Source organism: Sciurus carolinensis, chromosome 12, assembly GCF_902686445.1.
Source record: "Sciurus carolinensis chromosome 12, mSciCar1.2, whole genome shotgun sequence".
Taxonomy (NCBI): Eukaryota; Metazoa; Chordata; class Mammalia; order Rodentia; family Sciuridae; genus Sciurus; species Sciurus carolinensis.
The window spans coordinates 89,072,954-89,093,882 of NC_062224.1; the positions used below are offsets into that span (position 1 = coordinate 89,072,954).

The window sequence follows — 20,929 nt, forward strand, 5'->3', positions numbered from 1 at the left end:
TGCCTCCTTAAGACAGTGTTTAAAATTAATTTCAACAGTGTGTGTTTAACATAAAGTTAACTATGTTTGCATCAAATAAAATGTTTATTAATGAAAGCTATTTATCATACAAGAAACAGCAAAGATAAGTCATCATTACAGAGATGTACACTAGAAGTGACAGATGTAAAAGTGCATGCAGAGACTTCTGTTTAAAAAAGAAGTAATAAACAATAATACTAAAATTACTGGGTTTTGATCCCTATTCTCTTAAATGAGTAATAGCTTTTCTTTGAATTTACAATTGGAAAATGTCATTAACAGATAGGACTAATACACATTAGCAAGCAGGCGAAATGAATGTTTTTGGACTTTATTTTACAGCTATTGTGCTTGACAAATGTGTGGGATTTTTTTCAATAATAATTTTCTTCAAATATGGGGTGGGCATATTACTGCCAGGTTGCTCTGGTTTATACAGGTTTTTCTAGTGTTTTTAAACCACATAATTTTAAGCGTTCATTTGTGTTAGACATCGTAAAGAACAGAAGTTTTGTTAACATTCAATAAATGACATTTATGTCTCACTCTCTCTCTCCCTCTTTTTTTTTTTTTTGGCTCAATAAGTTTTTAAATGTATGATTATCATAACCTAATAGTGTCTTTGTCTTCACTGCAGTGGATTTCCGATCAAACTTTTCCCCTTCTTTTAATACTTTAGGGAATTTTCAAACGTCGGGATGTTTGGCTGTAATGCCCCAAGATTTGTTCTCCCTGAAAAAAATCATAGTGACAATTTATTAACTACAGAGCAACTTGGCTTTTAGGGGTCTGCAATTTCTATTTAGATTTACAAATATTCATCCGTGTTCAATAGACCTAACATTAAATCTTAATCATATTTAAGGTTTATTTTCATGCAATTACTTTATCTGCTAATTTTTTTATTCTAAAAATTGGACTGAGTTAAATCAGTGGGGCATTACTTGTATTATAAGCACATATATTTAAAGGTACTTCAAGATTGATTGACATTGCATATGCAATGGTGTGTGCATTTAATATGAATCAGAAGTTTGGAAATTTAAAAACTGTTTGTATGTTTGAATATTTAAAAATTCTTCCACTACCAGTTTAATACCTTTTACATAAAAATATTGAAAACACACTAGTACAGGTAAACTTAAATAAAATTGATGGGAAATAAAACTCCTTAGATTCAAAATGGTTTATTCACACAAATTTAATAGGATATATCACAATTGTTTGGTCCATAAATATTTAGGGGAAATAGTTTCTATACAATGCATTTATCAATAAACAAAGAAACATGGACAATTTTGCTAGACCACTTACTGTACTATAAACACGAAGCTCAATATATAAGATTATTGAATTTATCAACTATATTTGAAAGAGTGCACAACTGCTTTCTATGACATGTTTGTCCCCTCTAACAGGATACACCATAAAAAGAGTTTCAGAAATAAGAGGTAAAACAGTACAAAACTAGTGAGGTGTCAAAAGGGCTTAAAACAGTTAATTTAACAAACAACACATATAATCCTGATTTTTCACAAACTTACTTCCAAGTTATATCATAAGGCACATAGGAGAACTGAGTTATAATTAGTCTACTTAATAAAGTAGATCTATAGTACCATATATTGTTCTGTCAAAGAACAAAATTTATAAGTATCAATATTTTACCTGTAAAAGTGTATTAATAAGATCTCAGCCTTACCAAGGTTGTTTGGTCTGGTTAGTGGTAAATGCCCAAAATGTAATAGAAATATGAAAAGTCAAGATTTAAGCTCCATATAAGATGATAACCACACTTGCTAAATATATAATGGCAATCACACCTTTCTTCTGTTACAGTGTTAACTTATCTTCCATCATCTTTTTTTAAAAAATAAGCTACTTTCTGTGCTAATTTTCTAAAGACCCTGAGCAAAAGTTACAATAATGCACTTTAATGTGGGCAGTGAACTGTCAATATGTAACCACACATTTATACAGCCAGAAGGACACCTTTAAAATCTATTAAACAGCCACTCAGACCACCAGAGGAGATTTAAGGGGTCCAAAAAAGTGGAAAATATGTGCAAAGTTATTCTTAACAATCCACTAAAGCAAGACATATATCTTGACTTCTTTTTTATTTTTTTAGGAAATCCACAATCTAATTGGTATTTAACTACAACAGAAGCATATAGATGAACATTCACCACTGCCCAGACCATTAAGATTTTACCTTAAATTAAAAGGAAAAAAAAATGCTACTGTAAACTAGGAAATATATTCAGATCAGCATCCACAAGGCTTCTGAGTTTATCTGCTTTAAGACTAATAACTGCAAATCTCTAATGCCAGAAAAGTTTCTTTGTGTGATACATTAATCAACCTATGCCAAAATAAAATAAAGCAAAACAAAAACCAAAGAATTTTCATTGTTGGTGTTAGTTTACTGAATTTTTCTAAAAGCATTTTTCAAAAAGAATGCCAGATACAATATCATGGTACAACTGAAGCCAATTAATAGAGATATTAATTAAATTATACCAACTTTTTGACTTCTTAAAAAATTATATTTTGCTTATTTCCATTTTCCCTAGGAAAAAAGGTAAGGTAGAAAGAATGATTTCAGAGTTTTATCTGCTGTTGTTGTTGGTTAGTTGTTTTTTTTCTTTTTAGCTTCCGAAAGTCAAAAGTATAGAATTTCAAATTCTATGTGGAATTTTCATAGGAGTTTCACAGAAAGTTTAAGTATTTTTAAATGTTGAAGAAACAAAGAACTAAGTAAGAAGGTTTTTAGGTTGTACATTCCTATGAGAAGGAAACTTCTCACCTAATAGAGTAACTTCCCACCTAATTAATCATTGCTATTTAAAATTACTCTTATTAATGCTTTTGCTTAATCATATTCCTATTTGAATCAAGAGTTCAGGTAAGAAATAACAATACTCAATACATTCTTTCAGATATAAAATTTTAAAAATGTGAAGTTTTCAAAATCCCTTAATCACACATACATGTGCAAGATTTAAAAAATAGCTAATTAATTACCTGGTTCATTATCAACCTAATCACTTAAGCAGGAATATGATTATTTACCCACATAACAACACTCTTACTTTTTTCTTTGAGAGTCTGGAAATAAGTAACATACAATTTTAAGAGGCACTTATTAGATTGATTCAAAAGCTCCCCTTACCAACTGAAAGACCTAATTGGTTAAAGAAGAAGGAAAAAAAAAAAAATCCAAATACACTTTTTGTAGACAAAATATGGTCACTTAAAGGAGACAATACTGTAAACTCATTTGCCAAGTGGCTGCAGATGCTACACACCAAGCTGTTATTTTTATTCCCCAAATATTTTGTGGGTTAGAAGGAAGGGAAAAAAAAAAAAAGTCTTGTAAATAATAAAATAATAATAATTAGAAGAAGAGGAAGAATTTAAAAAGAAGAAGAAGAAGAAAAAAAAAACCAATGTTAGAAAAGGTTCGTTAAGGTAGTTTGTGAGGGGCTTCCGGATTCGTGGCTGTCCATGTTAGAGGTCACGGATGTCACTACAGTGATAGTGGGATTGGTCAGGTCTGTTAAAGTGGTCGCAGTGCCGGGTGGAGTGAGAGCGCCGCTGTCTGCTGAGGGCGGGGCCGGAAGCGACGTGCCATCAGCTTTATCAACACCCCCATTCTCCTGCCGCAAAAGGTTCCTTCTGAATTTGGCTCGTGCGTTTTGGAACCAAACCTGCAAACCAATCCCAATTGATTTCTTTACCGATGTTTATTTTTATATATATATTTTTCTCTCTCTCTCTCTTCCTTTCTCTCCTTTTTAAAAAAAAAAAAAAAAACTTTGATCTTTTATCTCTTTTTTTTCTACTTCTTTTAAATAGAATTATTTGTTTTTCTTGGGAAGGTAGGGGCGCTTTCTTTTTTTCCTCATTCTTTTAAAACAGAGTAACTCGAGTAATACTATAGATTCATTCTCTCTCCTGCACGTGTCCCCTCCCAGCATTAACCGGTGCCACTTGGGACAACTGATGCTCACATGGAGATACCATGAAATAGACCCTCATTCCTCGACTGTTGTCTTATGAGAATGAGGAGAAGCAGGTCCACTAAAACTACTGCAAAGAACTGCTCATGTGACGTCAGTGTCATTGAAACAGAGTTTAAGCTATCCCTAAGTCTGACACCCACTATTTTTCACATAGGAAAAACTCTTCCAGGGCCACAGACCCCAAACAGAGACTATGTACCAGAATTCAGACTGTCTGCTATTCGTCACTGAGAAGTGAGAGAAGATCACAGGTGACTCACAGCAACCCATTATAATTTCATAGTCTTATATTCTTACCATGATGAATTTGATGAAGCAATTGGACAGCACAACTCATTCCCACTTTTTAAAAATGGTTTGTTAAAGTGAAAAATATATATATGCTCCAATTGGTTGCTGAGATACTAGTCATAACTTTAGGCTTTGGGGAGTTGCGGGGGAAAGACTACCTGAATTTAGAAGGTCATAATGTGAGAGAGGTTGCCAAGAAATCTCAGGAGTAGAACAGTGCTAGCAGATCCCTCACAAATCAGTGCACTGAGCCTAACATGAATGGAAATCTCCAGAGCCATGCCTTGTGCAAATGACAACACTTTCATTTGCACAGCAGTGAGGCAAGCTGAGCTGATTTTGGAAACCCGTCTTCCTATCTGTAGAGAGAATGTGGCTGCATCCTGTAAGACCCTGGATCTCTCTTTGAGTACCCTCCAGGAAGCCCCTGCAAATCTCAGTTTACCCTCTAGGGAAATAACTAAGATAAACTAAGAAGAAGCAGAATAGGAAATAGCCACATCAAGCCAAGCGGGGAAGAGAACTATTTACTGGCAAGGGGATGGGAGATGTATGCACAGCCAGTGATGGAGTTATCTTACCTGCAAAACTCTTTTGGTCAGGCCTGTTTTCTGAGCAAGTTGCTTGAGGTCCTTGGCATCCGGATTGTGGTTGATGGCAAAGTAGGATTTCATGGTCCGGAGCTGGTGGTGCTTGAAGGAGGTTCTCATGCGCTTGGTCTTCTGCGAGGGTGGATAAGGCTGCTGGTCCCGGTCCAAGTGGTCTGCCTCATTCTCATTACAACCTGTCACAATAACAGTGAAAAACAACTACTCAGTGGAAACTCCTGCATTAACTGAAATGATGGTAGGCTAATGACACTGTTATGATAATAAAGTGAAAGAGAAAAATGCTGACAACCCAATTATGAACAGTATCTAAACAAAAAGAAAGAAGTTAATTACCAACGTCAGCCAAACTGTTAATGTGGACAAAATTGAAATTTACCTAATAGAAAAACTATTAGATAAACCCTCTCTTTTGCTTGATGGTTGGTAGAAACCTTTGGGAAAATGAATAAACCCTAAGTAGGGCACGGGAGTGAGAAACACCTTCAAGAGCAAAAGGAAGAAACCGTTTATAACATATTTACATATACCTGTTCCCCACTGCCCACATCTACATCTTTGAGACTGTACAATTTGAGACTCTACATTTTTCTTTATGCTTCTGCAATGACATGTGACTATCAGAAGGCACAGATTTTTATCATAAAAGACAAGGGGGGTGGGAGGGGTTAGTGTTAGGGGTAGAGTTAGGGTTAGGAAGGGGGGCAAAAATGGAGGAAGGAAGGATGTATAGAGGGAAAAGAGGGGTGGGAGGGATGGGGGAAGGGAAAAAATAACAGAATGAATCAAACAACATTACCCTATATAAATTTATGATTACACAAATGGTATGCCTTTACTCCATGTACAATCAGAGAAACAACATGTATCCCATTTGTTTACAATAAAAATAAATAAATAAATAAATAAAAGAATATTTGGAGTTAAAAAAAAAAAAGACAAGGCAAAAAAGTATTTCACTCCTCAAGTTTGAAGTTTTCTGAGAGTTCACCACCTAAGGAAGAATCTAAGTCACTTCCAATTTTTAGCATTTTTTCATATTCCTAGAGCTTTCTAAATGAGGAAAAGGAAAGTAGCTAAAGATGGGGTGATTTTAGAAAATAAATATTTGCAAACTTCTTATGTAACACTAAGAATATTATGTTTGAGGGATTTCACCTATAACTGATTAGCATGAGGCTCTGCCAGGAAGAAAATACTTTTCCCTTGGAGTTATTCTAATAAATATTTCTGAAAGAGAATGAGCCCAGCCTTCTCCTCACTCAGTTTATGCCTGAAGCATGCCCCACAGCTCACAGCTGAGAGGCACTGATGGTGCGTATTTCCAATCTCCTGTCTTGGCTCCTTTTGCTCTGGATGTGTGTGAGTGGGATATGAGGCACACCACTGGCTGGGCTGGCAGAGAGAGGGTGGCATCTTCTCTTCCCTTGCAAAGCTCTTCTTGGCACCAAGGGCAAAACAAATCAACCTTTGAAACCAGCTAAAAAGTCATCATTCCCAGGATGTAAAGCTGCACATTTAAAAGGTCATTCCAAAAACCTGCTGACTCTGTATAGGAAATACAACTAAAGAATGAAAACATTTTGCTAAATATTTGCAGATTCAGTCAAATTTGCAAATTCAAGGGCATGGTAATTTTTTCCTTAAGCCCTATTTCATGTATTTAACTGATACATATTCAAATATCATCATGCTGCATTTTAATGCATTATTTAAAAATCAACCTTATCATGTCACTCAGAAGAGAAGAAAATTTGAATCTTGAGGAAAAAAAAAAGTGCCAGCATCCTTCCAAGAATCTCCAGTACCCCCCCCCAAAAATAAAAAGTGAGGCATCTCTAAATATTAGTTTTTTCCTACTGCTGAACAAAATGTTACCTGCCTACTATACTCTGGTTAGAATTACTTTTTAAAAATATGTACAGCACATTTGAAAATATGAACTTGAACAGTCATCAACAGAGACCATTTGCATACAAATCACATAACAAGAAATTATCCCTAATATAATAAGACTAAGCATGAACTAATGTATCCTAGGCTTGTATTTCCATAAGACATATACATGGGAAGACAAACTCTGTAAAGCCCAGGTGAGTTCTTTGAGGGAAAAGACTGTATTACATTCACTTCTGAGTCACACAGTGGGTCAAAAACTCAACAAGCATTCAATCAAGATTTAAAATGCTCTGTTTATCAATAAAATTACAAGCAAATGCAAAATCAAAATCAACTGGAAGGAATCCAGTTCAGATACATACATTCAAACACAGATCATAAACTTCTTAAGCCTGCCAGAAATGGTAACATATACCCAGAGATAACAGAGAAAATATACTTTACATTTTACCCTATTTCAGCCCAATGGGGATGTGTCAGGTTCAAATAGTCTATGGAATTGCACCTTCATATCCTCAAATGGATGAAACAGCAACTCATGACCTACTATAAAACCATACTTATCTCCAGTAAACTGAGCCATATTTCACAACCAGATTATAAATGTACCCACAACATAAAGGACAAAGAGGGACACAGTATCATCAGTGTCTTCTTCAAATAAGATTTTGTTCCTATCATATGTGAGTAACTTTTCCTGAATGACACATCAAATTGAATATTACACTTGGGACAGAAACCTTAACTTGGTGTTTAAATAATGTCCTTAACCATTCCCCCTCCCCCATGGTAACGATTCTTAGAAATGAATATGATTCCCAATTTAGCTATATAATCACTAGTCTTGAAAATGATTTTTATGAAAAATAATGGCAGTAAGATTTGATGAAATTGCTTTCCTGAATATGTACTCTGTGTCCATTATTGCTGATTTAAAACTCAGCAGAGTATTTTGGTGCATTAAATATAATTGTAGGGCTTGTTTCCACATGAAATACACAATTTGGTAAGAAGATAGGTTGTCAGGTCTTTCTTAAACAGATATTACTAATTACAATTTTCACATGACTATGTTATCACTTACGTTATGCAACAATAGAGAAATCTATTTCTTCTACGGAGTAATTCAGTTCATTATCATAAATTATTTGTGTTTAACTACAAATGCATTATGTAAACTTGCAAATAATTGTGTTTCCTCCACAGTCTACTTCTAAAACTTGTGGGTATTTCCTCTCTGGATTATGAGATCAAATAACTCTTAAAACTATCTCAAACTTCCACCTGTAAATACACATCTAGAATTACTAGCGTTAACAAGAAGATCTAAATATTTTCTTTTCAGTCACTTTTGAGATGGTCACTTACATCAAGTAAGTTTATGTTCTTTGCAGGTTTGTAACCTTCTGAGAATTAACTGATTCCTGAGAGACCACTAGGGGTCAGTGCCAGGCTAATTTAACCACAACAGGGAACTTCATAAGTTTGGATAGAAAGAACCTAAGGAAAAGAGATTCTGATGAGTGGCCAAAAAATGAGTTTCTTAATTAATGCTAAATTACCCAAATAGGACCTGTCTACCCTAAACTGAATCTTCTCACCCCTGGAGGGCTTTATTTCAATTCCGTTTTCCAGATAAATGTTCCATGTCTCCTTCGAAAATATCTGCCCAATTAATTTGCACAAAGCAGTGTAAACTAAATTAGGAACAGTCTCATTAAAAGGCATTTTCCTTATGTCAAGAACTAACTAACCTCTGGAAGTTTCAGATCTTCTTTAAGAGTCTCTGAATCATAAATGTGTTTTGCATATGTTTTTGAAAACATATCTCTAAATTATATTTTGTTTCATATCAAGGTTGCTCTGAATTAGACTTGTTTATAATTAAGCAGAAATAATGATATAAAATCCAAAGAAGCATAAAACAGTGAGTTAAAACAGTGGGCCTATTTTATTTCCTACATTTTCACATATTTTTAACTTACTAAGGGGTTTTCTTTCCGCAGTTTTGTTACAAACTGGCATCAGATTCATAAGTACTTTTTTTTTAATGATAGGGATGATAATTTCTGGTCAGGCATCTTAAAACCAATTCCTCTAGATTATTTCCACCTAATTTTAAGGAATATGTACTATTTACTCATATCTCTGGGGAAAAATCCAGAAAGGATGGAGTGGATGTAGTTGAGTGAGTGATGCACAAACTCTTCAGGTTAGTGGATCTGAGCAACTTTTCTCTTTCACGAGTAAGATATCAACTTTCTCAACAACTAAACATCTAAGTAGCTCAAGAGGAGATTTTCTTTCTTCTTAAGAAATGCATATGTATTCTAATTCTCTTCAGAGAAATAAGAGAAGCTAAATTCTATTGTTCTTAAAGTTCCTCGGATCTTTCTAACATAAATTAAGATCCAAGGCAAAATCAAATCTAGCTAATTGGATTAAATAAGCTAGAGAAAAGCCAGGCTTGCTCCACCTTTCTGGATGGACTTTTATTCAGGCTGAGAGATTCCCTCTGTCCAAGGGACTAGCTAGTCATGTATGAGTTATTTCTCTTTCTCTCTCTCTCTCTCTCTTTCTCTCTCTCTCTCTCTCTCTCTCTCTCTCTCTCTCTCTCTCTCTCTCTAATTAGGGCATTAAGGCCCTGGTGAGTGGCTTGAGATTCCAATGTCATCTTCTATTAATAAAGAACAATTAGTGCCCTGCCTGTCCTGCTCCAGGGACCACGCATCAAAGGAGATGAAGCGCGTGCGCCCGGCAAAGTGGCCCCTAATCAAAACCGCTGCCCAGCACAACAGGGGCCAGGGCAAGGGCGCGGTGAGCTTCGTCTGGGGAAGATTGCTCGAGTCCGGGACTGTGGCCACAGCCCTCACGCAAAACGGCCCTGGTGGAAGGAGTCCCAGGAGGCTGTCGGCCCTTTTCCCTTGGTCCACAGACCCACTGTCCCCATACGGACATAAGTAGCTTGGATGGGCTCTGCATTCCCATTCTCCCTGAGTTGCCACCCACTGCTCCTGCCCCAAACCATTTCCTCTCTGCAGTTAGGAGGAGGAGAACTACAAGAAAGAAACTAGCAGAGGGTTGGGGAAGTGCCTGCTTCCCCTGAAAACTCTCCTAGTTCCCATGTTCACATTGGCTGTGACTTTAAACAAACCACTTAACTGGATGGGCATCATTCCTTTATCATTAAGCAACAACATCAAGCACAGTACCAGATAACAAGGACTGGAGGAGAAAAACGGGTGTGATATTTGCTTCAGGGTACCCACGTTTTGCCATGGTGTCTGGGGTAGTCATGGTTGTGGAGTTGCCACAATAAGGTGGTTCCCAAGGTTCCTCCCAGGAGAATGGTTTCCCCTGGTCTGAGACTCCTGCTTGCCAAAATTCCCAGACAGGTCTGGGCCTGGGCCAGGGCCAGGGCCAGGACAAGGCAAAGCCAAGTCTGAGAGTCAAGGTCTTTAGACTCCCCCAAACTGAGCCAGGGCTTTCTGGAGTTCCTTTTCACAGCATCTGGGACTCACCAGAAGAGCTTCTGTGATACTCAGTGTAAGATAATGGTCTGCCAGGCCTGTCAACATAGTCACCTGGGGGATGGTGGGTGGGGACAGGCTACCAACAATGTGAAATTGATGCATGTGTGTGAGACAGACTGATAAATGATGGGCATGTCCCCAAAGCAAGGAGGAAAGTGTGCTCTCAGCCTGTTGCCTGTACTTTGTTTTTAATTAAGAGAGGGGCTGGTGGAGAACAAAAGAGCAGCCTGAGACACCACTAAGCCTCCCCAGTGGGCCTGACCTGGAGCTTCTTTCATTTGGCCCGGGCCTGGGGTCTGGATATCTGGCTGGTCTATCACACTGGGAATGAGTAGGCTGGATGAATACCCTGACCTACCAAAGGCACAGGCCAGCTCAACTGTGGAGAGTGCTTCCCACCCCTACAGCTGCTTTTTGCCAAGATCAGGGATTCAGTTTTTCAACACTTGCCAACTGTGTTGCTGATTAAGTTTGGGCTAGTGACCACAGCCTCTGCCCCCTCTAGACAGTCTGGGGTTGGGCTCTGCAGTTTGGGGTCCCCCCCCCTCCCGCTTCAGTATTAAAAAAAAAAAAAAATACCTCCTCCAGGATCTATAATTTGGCTTCCACAAAGGAATTGCCCTGGGGCTGTTTTACTCCAACTGGGAGCCAGAAACTAATGGGCTCATTAACTAATGGGCAACAAGGATTTGGCTCTGCCTGTTTGGGGGAAATCACTATAGCCCCTTGCTTATAAATGTGTTTTTTGCTGCAACCTCAAAGAAGTGTTGTCTGTCCTCTACCTCTCCTTTTGTCTTCCTTCCTTCTTCCTCTCTCCCTTTCTCTTCCTTCAGATGGAGAGGAAGTTGTACTGAGAGTAGGGGCATTCTGGACAAAGTTCCCTCTTTGCAGCCAGATCTTGAACAGGGAAGGGGCCCTATTGAATCCTCCTCAGACAAGGGTGACAGGAGCTTCTCTGTGTGAGTAAGGGTGCCGGCCCACCTGAATTGTAATTGACGATGTCTACTCCCAGCGCAGGGCTCTTCCTCTTCCGGGGCCGCCCCTTCTGCACTGTGCCGGTGCCATTGAAGTAAGGCAGGGCCAAGCCGCCACTCTTGGCCGCCAGCTCCGTGTAGCTCAGCTGTGGAGGATACTCCCCTTGCAAGAGGGTCTCGAAGTGGGCGCGGCAGTACACCAGGCTGTCCTTCATGCCAAAATGGTCGCCTGTGGTCAGGGTCTTGTTGCAGGTAGAGCAGGTGAAGCAGCTCAAGTGGTAGACAGAGTCTCGGGCACGCATGACCATCTCAGAGGCAGAAATGCCAAGGTGGCAGCGGGCACATCTCTGCACAGAGAACCTTCTGGAAGGAAACAGAAGAGTCAGGTACTAGTTGATACAAGGACAGGCCATTCCCACATGCAATACCTGGGGTGGGCTGCAGTGGCCACAGACTGAGACTTAGAAGGGCTCCACTAGGACAAGCCACTTGGCCCACTTCCGACATCCAATTATTTGCTCATTGACCTGTTCTGGTTCTGGTGAACCAGGACAAAGATCCTTGTATTAAAATCAGAAATATCGGGTACTAAGCTTCATTTTCTTTCTCTGCAAAGTGAAGATTTAAAAAAGAGAGAGAGCAAACAAAAACCTGCAGTAGCTAATTCACAGTGGTATTGAAAGAAAATAAAATTGCAAAGCCAAAGTGAACAGCTTCATTGACTACAAAATTGTCCATGAATGAAGGTATTATTATTATTATTATTCCCGCACATTTGAGTGTGCCTGGAACCATACAGACTTGGGAAGCGACAATTTTATAGAGAAAGGTTATTCTTCTTTAACCATCTCCGTCTGCTAAGAGCTGAGCTAGGTTACTTGTACCTCTGTCTTTTCCAATCCAGAAACAACTAGGAAGAATCAATAAACATGCCTGCTGCTGAGTTTTCTCTCTAGTCTAGTGCTAACTAGCTGTAAAGGGAACTCGGGAACTGAGTGATTTGGGTTGTGGCAGTGGGGTTTATTCCTTTTCATAGTCATTTACAAGGTCATCTGTCACCCATCCAGTTGCTGCTTCCCAGGCCACTAGTTCAGTTCCAAGGCACCAAGTTACTCAGTTCGTAGTAAGCGGAAAAAAATAAAAAACAACAACAAAAATCCAACAAAACCACTCAAGTCTCAGTTAACTGAGACCAGTCCATTTACTCTACCCCAGATTTCTCTCTGTTCTGTCAACAGATCTGGGAAGAGATGGGAGTGCATGGTATTCACTGATAACTGCTCTAGACCTTAGGTGTCCGCTGTCATCCATCCTCACCAGACATTCAGGGGATTGCAGCTTAAAGGCATATGCTGTGAATTCCCCCAGGTCTGGAGAATGATAACTGTAACCCTGAAGGGGCAAAAGGTGGAGGACAAAGAGGGGGACTCCAGAATCAGGCAGGTGGCCCTGCCAGCTGTACTGGATGCGAGGAACGTGTACACGGGAGGTTGTGGGGGGAGTACCTGTAGTAATCCTCCTTGCAGTAAATGCTACCGTCCTTGGCGAAGCACGTGAGCTCAGATTCCAGAGCTAGCTTACATTCACAGCACTTCAGGCACCTTAGGTGCCACTGTTTGTCCACCGCCAGTAGGTAGTACCTGTCCGAGATCTTGCCCCCGCAGCCAGCGCACAGAGCCGGCTTCTCCGGGCTAAGCGGGGGCATGCCCTGCAAAGCAAGCACACATAATACTGAGGAGAAAGCCTGGCGTTGCCGCACCACGCGGGATTCCCCTCTAAGCTACCGGAATCCAGGGCGCAAGGGGAGTGCGGCAGAGCGGCTGGGGTCAGGGGCCACAGAGCAAAGACAAACGTCGGGGAAAACATTTGCAATTTCTGCCTTTGCAGCTCCTTCCCTTCCAGGTCGGCGGGAACAGGCGTCGGCGTCCTTCTAGTATTACAAACCTAAAGACATACCAGCTATCCCAAGTTTAGCTTAAAAAGAACGGGAGCCTATTTATTGTAGTTTGGTGAGTGTTCCCAAATTAGAGATAATTACAAACTTAAATTGTAGTTTTCGAAAATATTTTTTAAAAATCAAATGGAACTTGTTATTAGGAAATGAAAAGGAAGTTTAAAGTAGCACAGATTGTGTTTGCACAAAACAATAATATTACGATTCTGTTTCTCTAAATTTGTATAGGCAGCATTGAAATCAAAAGCAAGGGAGAGATTATTATATCCGTGCTGTTAAATTGGTCGGGACTGTTTTGATTGGGATATATTTAGCAGATCCTTCTGTTCCCCGATTTTCAGGATATTTGGTCCTGTTCTTGCTATAAGTGTAAAGTAACTGTTCCTAAGGAATGACCAATGTCCAGTTTCCTATGCACAATCCCTTTCCCTGGCATCAGCATAAACCCAAGAGAACTTTGTCCTGAAAATCTGGTGCCCAAATTAAGCTTCCCACCTGGATCCCAACTGACACAACCAAGATATTAAGCTCACCTTGAGAAGCCCAGCCCCGGGGTTGGTTGCTGCTCTTTAGTTTTAAATAGGATAACCACAAAAGGAAAAAAAAGAAGTTAATCGCTGCATCTTTTCCTCAAGACTAGAAGAAAAGATTGGACTTCCCCACGAAATTTTGGCGAACATGGAAAAGTAAAGTTTCACCCTTTACTCCAATTAGGGACCGCGCTGAATTAATGTTGCAAATGTATACAAATGCACCCAACTCGGCTTTAGGTGCGATCCAAAACACCACTGGTCGGGCTTAAGTAGTCTCCCGGGTTAATTTTAGATACAATTCCCGGTGTGTGATACAAGAGGGTCTACACAGCACAGTTTGACTGGAATCATTTCCGGAGACTTCCGAAAGTTTTCTCCCTCTGGTTTAAAAATGGGAAAGGGAAACACTTAGATTACAGATCGTTTAAAGAGAACATGACTTTTATTATTATCAATAGTAGTAATAGTGGTAGTTGATTACTTCGTTTGAGAGTTAGAAAGCTCTTGCTTTTGGACTGCGTGCCTCGCTCCTCCGCATTTTTTTATTGCCTCGTACACACGACACCAACCCAGCCCAGGAACCAAACGCAGGTCTGCATGAATAGAGGAACTGAGCCGGGATGCCGAAGATAGAATCTTTGGGTTTGGGGTGCTGAACCCTGAGCTTACTGAGAATTGGAAATGGACCAGTCGCGTATGAATCTACTCCGAAGGTCGGGTCTTCTGGTCCAGAAACTAAACCCACCCGAGCTCCAGCTTGGCCAGGACGCCTGGGCGGCAAGCGGTCTCACTATTGCTATTGCCTGAGCCGTTTGCCCTCGGGGCTTCGGGATCCTCGCCAGGGAGGCGACCGGGAGTCCGGGGAGACTAGGGACAGGAGTTTGTAGTTTGCACAAGAGGACGCCCCTCTCCTCCCACTCCTGATCGCCCTGCTTGCTCGGGAACAGCTGCGACAAAGGGAAATGAGCTTAGGGTTTTAGTAGTGCAGGCATTTCAAGTCAGAATGGGAGCCTTTCCTATTCCGGCGGAGCTAGGTGGACCCGAGAAAATCCGGAGATCTTCAGCAAGATGTCCCTAGGACGCACCATTCCCAGACTCGGCGGGCCAGGGACTGGAAGTTCGTTTTAACCGAGCGCGCAGGGGCGCTCAGCTACCGCCGCGGAGGGGCAGTTTCTTACCGCGTCGCGGCCGTTGAGCTGAGTGCCTTTAGCCAGACGGGCCTCGGTCTTGGATCTGCGCTCCATCTCCTCCATGATGCCTTGGATGTGGCCTCCGGAGATCCCGTGGAAGAGCATGGCTGGGGGGCGGAAAGGACACGAGTTGTCTTCTGCTCGGCACCCCACTATTTCCATAAACACACTCCGGGGTTCTCAGCTCATCCGAGTGAAGGGGCAAAAGGGACCGCAGAGGGCTATGCGGTGGAGGAACGCAGAGGCGCACGGGGACAGAGGGCAAGAGGCAGAAAGCGAAGAAGAAAGAGGCAGACAGAGTGAAAATAGGCCTACTTGCAAGGGGAAAAAGGCAAAAAAATAAGGGGAGGGGAGCTGCGGCGTCTCCCTGAAGGAGATGTGCAGAAAACAAACAAACACGGGCGGAGGGAAAGGAGGAAGGCGAATCTTACTGCTCTGAGAGATCGAGTTACTAATGGGAAACAACTGCAGCGGGGGGAGGAAAACAAAAATCTGGTGAAGAAAGAAAATAGTTTTGAACACAAAGAAAGAAGACCAAGTGCTATTTTCAGCGGTCCCTGACTGCTTGCAAGTTCCCAGTGCCTGTAGGTTGGGTTGGGGACTGCTCCTGCCGGAGCTGTGTCCAATTTGTTAAGAGACTAAAGCCAGCCCATTTTTGATAATTTAGTAGGAGGAGTTCTCTCCCTGGAGCTGCCACGGATTTTTATTCAGACAACAAAGACCTGTCATACTCCTCTCAACCCCCTGGTGATGGGCAAGCAGGGACAAACATTACAAAGGGGTGGGGGGATGGGGGCAGTAGGAGGGGGGCATTTACCTCCCCACAACACTCGCGTGCGCGCGCGAACACACACACACACACACACACACACACACACACAACCACATATCGTTCCAAGAGTTCTCAGCAGTCATGTTTTAAAGGGGAAAGGAGTCCTTGTTTTAAAAGGGGGAAAAAGCTCTTATTGTCCCCGCCCTGACGCAGGAGGCAGAGAGTCGGCCTATTTGATCTCAGTTCAAGATTGTACCCCAGCTCAGAGGACACAGAAAATTAGCTCCAACTTTGGGTTTCCTCCTTATGGACTTTCATCCCCAGTCTACAAGTCTGTCAGTACATAAAGATTGAGCAGGAATTCAAACACCTCATTGGAGTGGAGAATTTAATGCATGTTCCTTTCCTTCCCATCCCCTCTTCCTCATCTCATTTTTAAAAAGCAGTTGTCTGATAGTTCATCTTTTTGCCTCATCTTGCTGGGAGACCCGATGCTACCAGGCACTTTTTACTCCAAACTGAAAAGGCGCTTAGAGAATCTTTCTGGAGTTTACTTTTGGCAAAAATATTTTCCTTAAAAAATTAAAGTGCATGGGACAGGGCATGGACTTGTACACTCGGGTATACAGGGTGATTTACTCTATTCGAGTCTGAAGGAAACTGCTGAGATTCTAAGGTCCCATTTGAATCTTGTCAACGTGGGTAGGACTCCGGCGAGCTTGGCGCCTGCTCCTGTAGAACTGCGCCCCAGCCCCTTTGCGTGCTGTTCCCACTACCCTCGTAGGACAGGAGACTTGTAAAACTGGGCGCACCGCACACTTAGGAGGGTGTGAAAGGGACTCCTTGCTGTGGAGGAGGGGAAGGTGAGAACTGACAAGCAGAATGGCAGACCTGCTCCTCACAAGAGGTGGGATTGTTCTGTCGCTCTCTGTTCCTGTTAGCGGCGGCCCCTCCCCGGCCCCATTAAAAAGTGTCCACAATACTCAGATATTGTCGATTCATTCAAACGGTTAGAAGCTCCTCAGGGGCCCGAAGCGGGGCGCGGCGACAGGAACCAACCCGGCCTTAGCCAGAGAAGGAAGCCCGGTCACTCTTTGCTCCTTTCGTCCCTGTCGCTAACCTCGGTTTCCCACTACTCCCGGCCAACTTGCCTAGGAACATCGGAGCTTACGTCTTGACACATCTTGGAGATTTTAAAGGAGCCAATCCCTTCCATCCCTTCTATGCCGGGGAAGCCCGACATAGAATTGTGGCCAAATCAAGAAAGATTAAGGGAAAGAAGCAGAAAGGGAAAGGAGGGAAAAGAAAAGGAAGAAAAAAAAGCAAGCATGAGACCGAGACCGAGAGGGAGAGGAAGGGAAGGAGTGAGGCAAGGGGGAAAGAAGGAAAGAAGGGACGGAGGAAGGAACTGGAAGAAAGGAAGGCAGGAATGGAGGGAAGGAGGAAAACACCCTGGTGTGGCAGCCTGACTTCCTGTCCCAAAATATCTCCATCCGAGACTGCTGAAGTTACCTCTTCCATGAAATCCACGACTCTACTGTTTCCCTTCGATTTTTTTTCTCATGGTCCAAAATAATGTTATTTGCAGATTGGACACTTTTAAGGTCCTCTGGGTGCCAGAATACAGCTCATAAAACACAATTTCACACAAAAATGAAGCCAATCAAGTGAACTAAGCTGGAGACACCCCCTTACTTTGGCAGCCCTACCTGACAGCAGGGCGGCTATTTACTGTAAGTAATGTAATTAGCCCCTTTGGATGGAAATCAATGAGCTTTTCAAACCCACGTGCACACAGGAAGGGCCCCCAAGGAGGGGCTGGGCGCTGGGGCCCTTTCAGAGACAGCAGGTCCTCTCACAAAGGGGCAGATTGCCTTCACAAAAATCAGCAGCTAAACTGACTGAGAACTTGAGAAGGAGGAGAAAGAGGAGGTGTCTGTCAGAAGAACATCATTCAATTAACCCATGGAATCTCCAAACAAAGTAAATGCAGAACCTCAACCCACTCTGTCTAGCTTCTGCACTAAACCCTTCCCCATTCTCAAATAAGATTATTTGGAAACAGGTTTGGTTATTGTTGGATTTTGGTCCTGCTCAGCAAGAACAGTAAAAGAGAAACACCAAGGCACTCTTGTAAGAGACAAACTTTGAAGACTTCATGAGGGAAACGCTTAACAACTCCTGGAAAGAAGGCAGAACTTTGTGAAGTTTCCAGGGAAGCCAAACATAGAAGTCCTGTAAATCCTCCAATCATCCACTCATTCATCTATTCCACACATGTATTTTAAACATGTATCAGTTAAAGGTAGGGCAGAGCACTTCCTGTAAGTAGCTTCCCAGTTGAATCCTAGCTCGGACTGCTCTTTCTTGTAAAACTCAGGTTGTATGTTCCTGTGCCCAATGGGATTTGCTACTTCCCATAAAGAAGGGAACTGCCAGGATTCTTCCTGCTCAGTGAACGCAGGAAGTCTGTGGAAAGCTGGGGTGGGTCAGGGGTCTGCTGGAGTTTGGGAGGTCCTTGTTAGTTCTGCATAAATAGCTCCCCAACAGTGGAGGCCAGACTCCTCTCTTAGTTGCTCCAGAAGAAGCCCATGGGGTTTTGGGGTTGGCCTATTCATTGAACTAGGTGCGTCACCTGGAGTATCATAACCTTTTTGTCTAGGAGCCCTGAGAGATTTCTTGAGAGCCCCTACCTCTCCTTCTCCCTCTCCACTCTCAAAGGACACTAAGCGCTTAAATAAAGACAGCATCTTTGTAACTTTGCATTCTTTTTCACCTCTCCAGCCTAAAAGCTGAGACCGGCAGCTGTTGGATAGGAAGCGAACCCCTTCTCGAAGCTCAGGAGCTCAATGGCCGGCAAGTGTTCTATAAAAGTTAGAGTGCTAGCTTTTATCAGTTCCTGGGGCTAAGATCCCACCTCCGTCAATGGGACAGGTGCACCCGGGTTCTCTCTGACCTGAATCCCCAAAAGGAGTCTCCTCTCTGAGTTCAAAGCACTGTTACACGGAATAGGGGAGATCTCCAGCCTGGCGCTGTCCTCTGACAATTGGGCACACGGCAATCCACTAGGTTCTTTTTCCTTTCTGCTCCCATCTGACTAATATTACCGCATTCGGGAAAGTGAGAGGCTGGACTCAAGTGAAGCTGCAGATTTTTGATTAAGAGTTCTAGATTCTAGAATGTTGATAAAGGTCAACAAGACCAGGGCACACTTGTCCTGGGCTCTGGCAGTCCCACCTGGGAAAAGAGCCCTGGTACAGTCGAACTCCCCAGAGGGGAGAAGAAGTAAAAAGGATGCCTGGCTTTGCCCAGGGAGAAGATAAGGCTTTAGGGTTGAGAAAGGAAAATAAGTCAGCAAATGTGCATCTCCTGAGAGCATGGTTGATTCGGGGCTCTTTAGACCTAAACATGGAGACAATGATTCTGTGTTCCTGAGTTTGAACAAAAAAAGGAAGTGCCACTTTCCCCTCAGATTCTATTAAGAGACCTTTTACTCTGAAAGGTGAAGCTCTTGAAATCCTGTCCAGCTTTTAGCATTGTCGGCAGTACCTCAAGGGCGGTGAGGAGTCAGCGTCTTCTTGTGGGTACAAACCCTGCGCTGAGCGCAGTGCCACGCGGCCTCAGAAGTCTCGACTGCTCTGTGCTGGAGGTGAGCCGATGGTTGGGTCTGGGTGGTGCCCGGGCCTTTCTCCGCACAGTGGAGACGGAGATTCCTCTACGTACAAACCTTCATCAAACCGAGGTTGGCAGGTCCCAACTGGTGCTGCCTCCCAGGTGCCCCTCTGATTCAGTCCTACTAGAGTAGCTTTGGTCGAGAGAAATGCGAACGAATCAAGCAGAGCTGGGACTGGAAGAGTTGACTACCTAGAGAGCGGAGCCCGTGGTCGCAGCCCAGCTGCGCACCTTTGCGTGCTGCTAGCTCGGCTGGACTCCTGGGTCAGGACCCTCCAGTCTACACGCTCTGTGCCCATTCACATCCTTCACGTCCTCAAAGTCACCCACCAGCTGCTTGCTCCCTTCAAATCTATGTCCTCCTTGGCCCCTGGGGCCTTATCCAGCAGGGCTGCTGCTGCCAACGCTAAAATATTGCGCTTCTAGAATCGGAAGCCCTTTTACCTGAGATTTGCTGTGCCACCAGCTCTCACCCCTACCCCGCCCCCCGGAAATAAAGGGGTAAATCATACACGGCCTTAGCTTGAGATGACGCGTAGAAACCGCTGCGCTGGAATAGGATTGAACAACAACAAAAAAAAGGTGGGTGAAATCAGCCTTCCACCCTACAAGAGTGGGAAAGGGGGTCTTTCCAACCCGCCTCCCATCAGTTTCATCAAGCTCAGTGGAGTGTCGAGAGCGGTTCCCTCACATCAGTGACTACTAGAGACTCAATGGCAACGTGACCTCTGCCCGGCGCCCAGGACACCGAATCCTGAGGAAAATCAAAGACATTCAAGAGAAAAGCAAAAAGAAGAAAACGCCGTTTCAGGATCCTGTCCTATCAGGACACTGAACAACGGTGTGTGTTTTCGAGCCTCCAAAACCCAGTTTAATTTTTTAAACAAGCACACATTTTTCTTCATTCCATTTAACAAGGCACGCTCACGCGCGTGCACACACACGTACAACGATATACATGCCAACCCAAGAAAAGGGCAAGGGAAATGAGAAGGAACCTGGCATATTTAAAACTCACCTGCCTCTAGAGTAGTGCCGTTCAGCATTCTTAGAGCAAAAGGAGTTGATCACGCAGTTTAATGGTGGTTGCACTGGCAGGAAAAAAAAAAAAAAAAAAAAAAAAAAAAAAGCTGCGCGTCAGCCGGGCAGTACCGACTGGGTTCCCCAAGCACCTCCTCCCATCTGGTGGGCGCATCGCAACCACTGGTCCCGCAGAGACCTCAAGTACTTCACGACTTTGAGCAAAGCCGGACTTTTCTGGGGTAGACTCCTGAGACCACCCTGGAGCTACCGGCAGTGCCAGCGCACTCAAAGGACAGAAAACTGCTCCGCCCAGGCAACCCCATCCGGATCTTACCTTAATATCCAGATGTCAGATATTCCCGCCAAGAATTCGGATGCAGCCAGGGAGTACGGGAGGTGGCGGACAGAGGTTCGGCCAGTCCCCACGTCTC

General features: G+C 42.8%; 1 protein-coding gene across 3 annotated transcripts; it reads right to left on the bottom strand.

Annotated features, from left to right (window-relative positions):
* Positions 1-652: 652 nt before the first annotated feature.
* Positions 653-20,521, bottom strand: Lhx9 (LIM homeobox 9). 3 transcript variants are annotated; one of them, XM_047521340.1, is made up of 6 exons: positions 20,494-20,521; positions 15,020-15,138; positions 12,860-13,062; positions 11,362-11,717; positions 4,922-5,124; positions 3,477-3,734 (listed from the first exon to the last, which is right to left on the bottom strand). In XM_047521340.1, the coding sequence occupies exons 1-6, from the start codon at positions 20,519-20,521 to the stop codon at positions 3,477-3,479; spliced, it is 1,167 nt and encodes a 388-aa protein (XP_047377296.1). The 3 variants fall into 3 exon arrangements, with proteins under 3 accessions (XP_047377297.1, XP_047377296.1, XP_047377295.1); XM_047521341.1 differs by lacking the exons at positions 3,477-3,734; positions 20,494-20,521 and adding an exon at positions 653-753 and having other exon boundaries at positions 15,020-15,193; XM_047521339.1 differs by lacking the exon at positions 20,494-20,521 and having other exon boundaries at positions 15,020-15,193.
* Positions 20,522-20,929: the final 408 nt, after the last annotated feature.

Coding starts and splice junctions, on each gene's coding strand:
- Lhx9 (XM_047521339.1), bottom strand. CDS start 15,193: ATGGAAATAGTGGGGTGCCGAGCAGAAGACAACTCGTGTCCTTTCCGC. Junction 11,718..12,859: donor TGCAAGGAGGATTACTACAG/GTACTCCCCCCA, acceptor GTTTCCTTCCAG/AAGGTTCTCTGTGCAGAGAT. Junction 3,735..4,921: donor TGACCAAAAGAGTTTTGCAG/GTAAGATAACTC, acceptor ATTGGTTTGCAG/GTTTGGTTCCAAAACGCACG.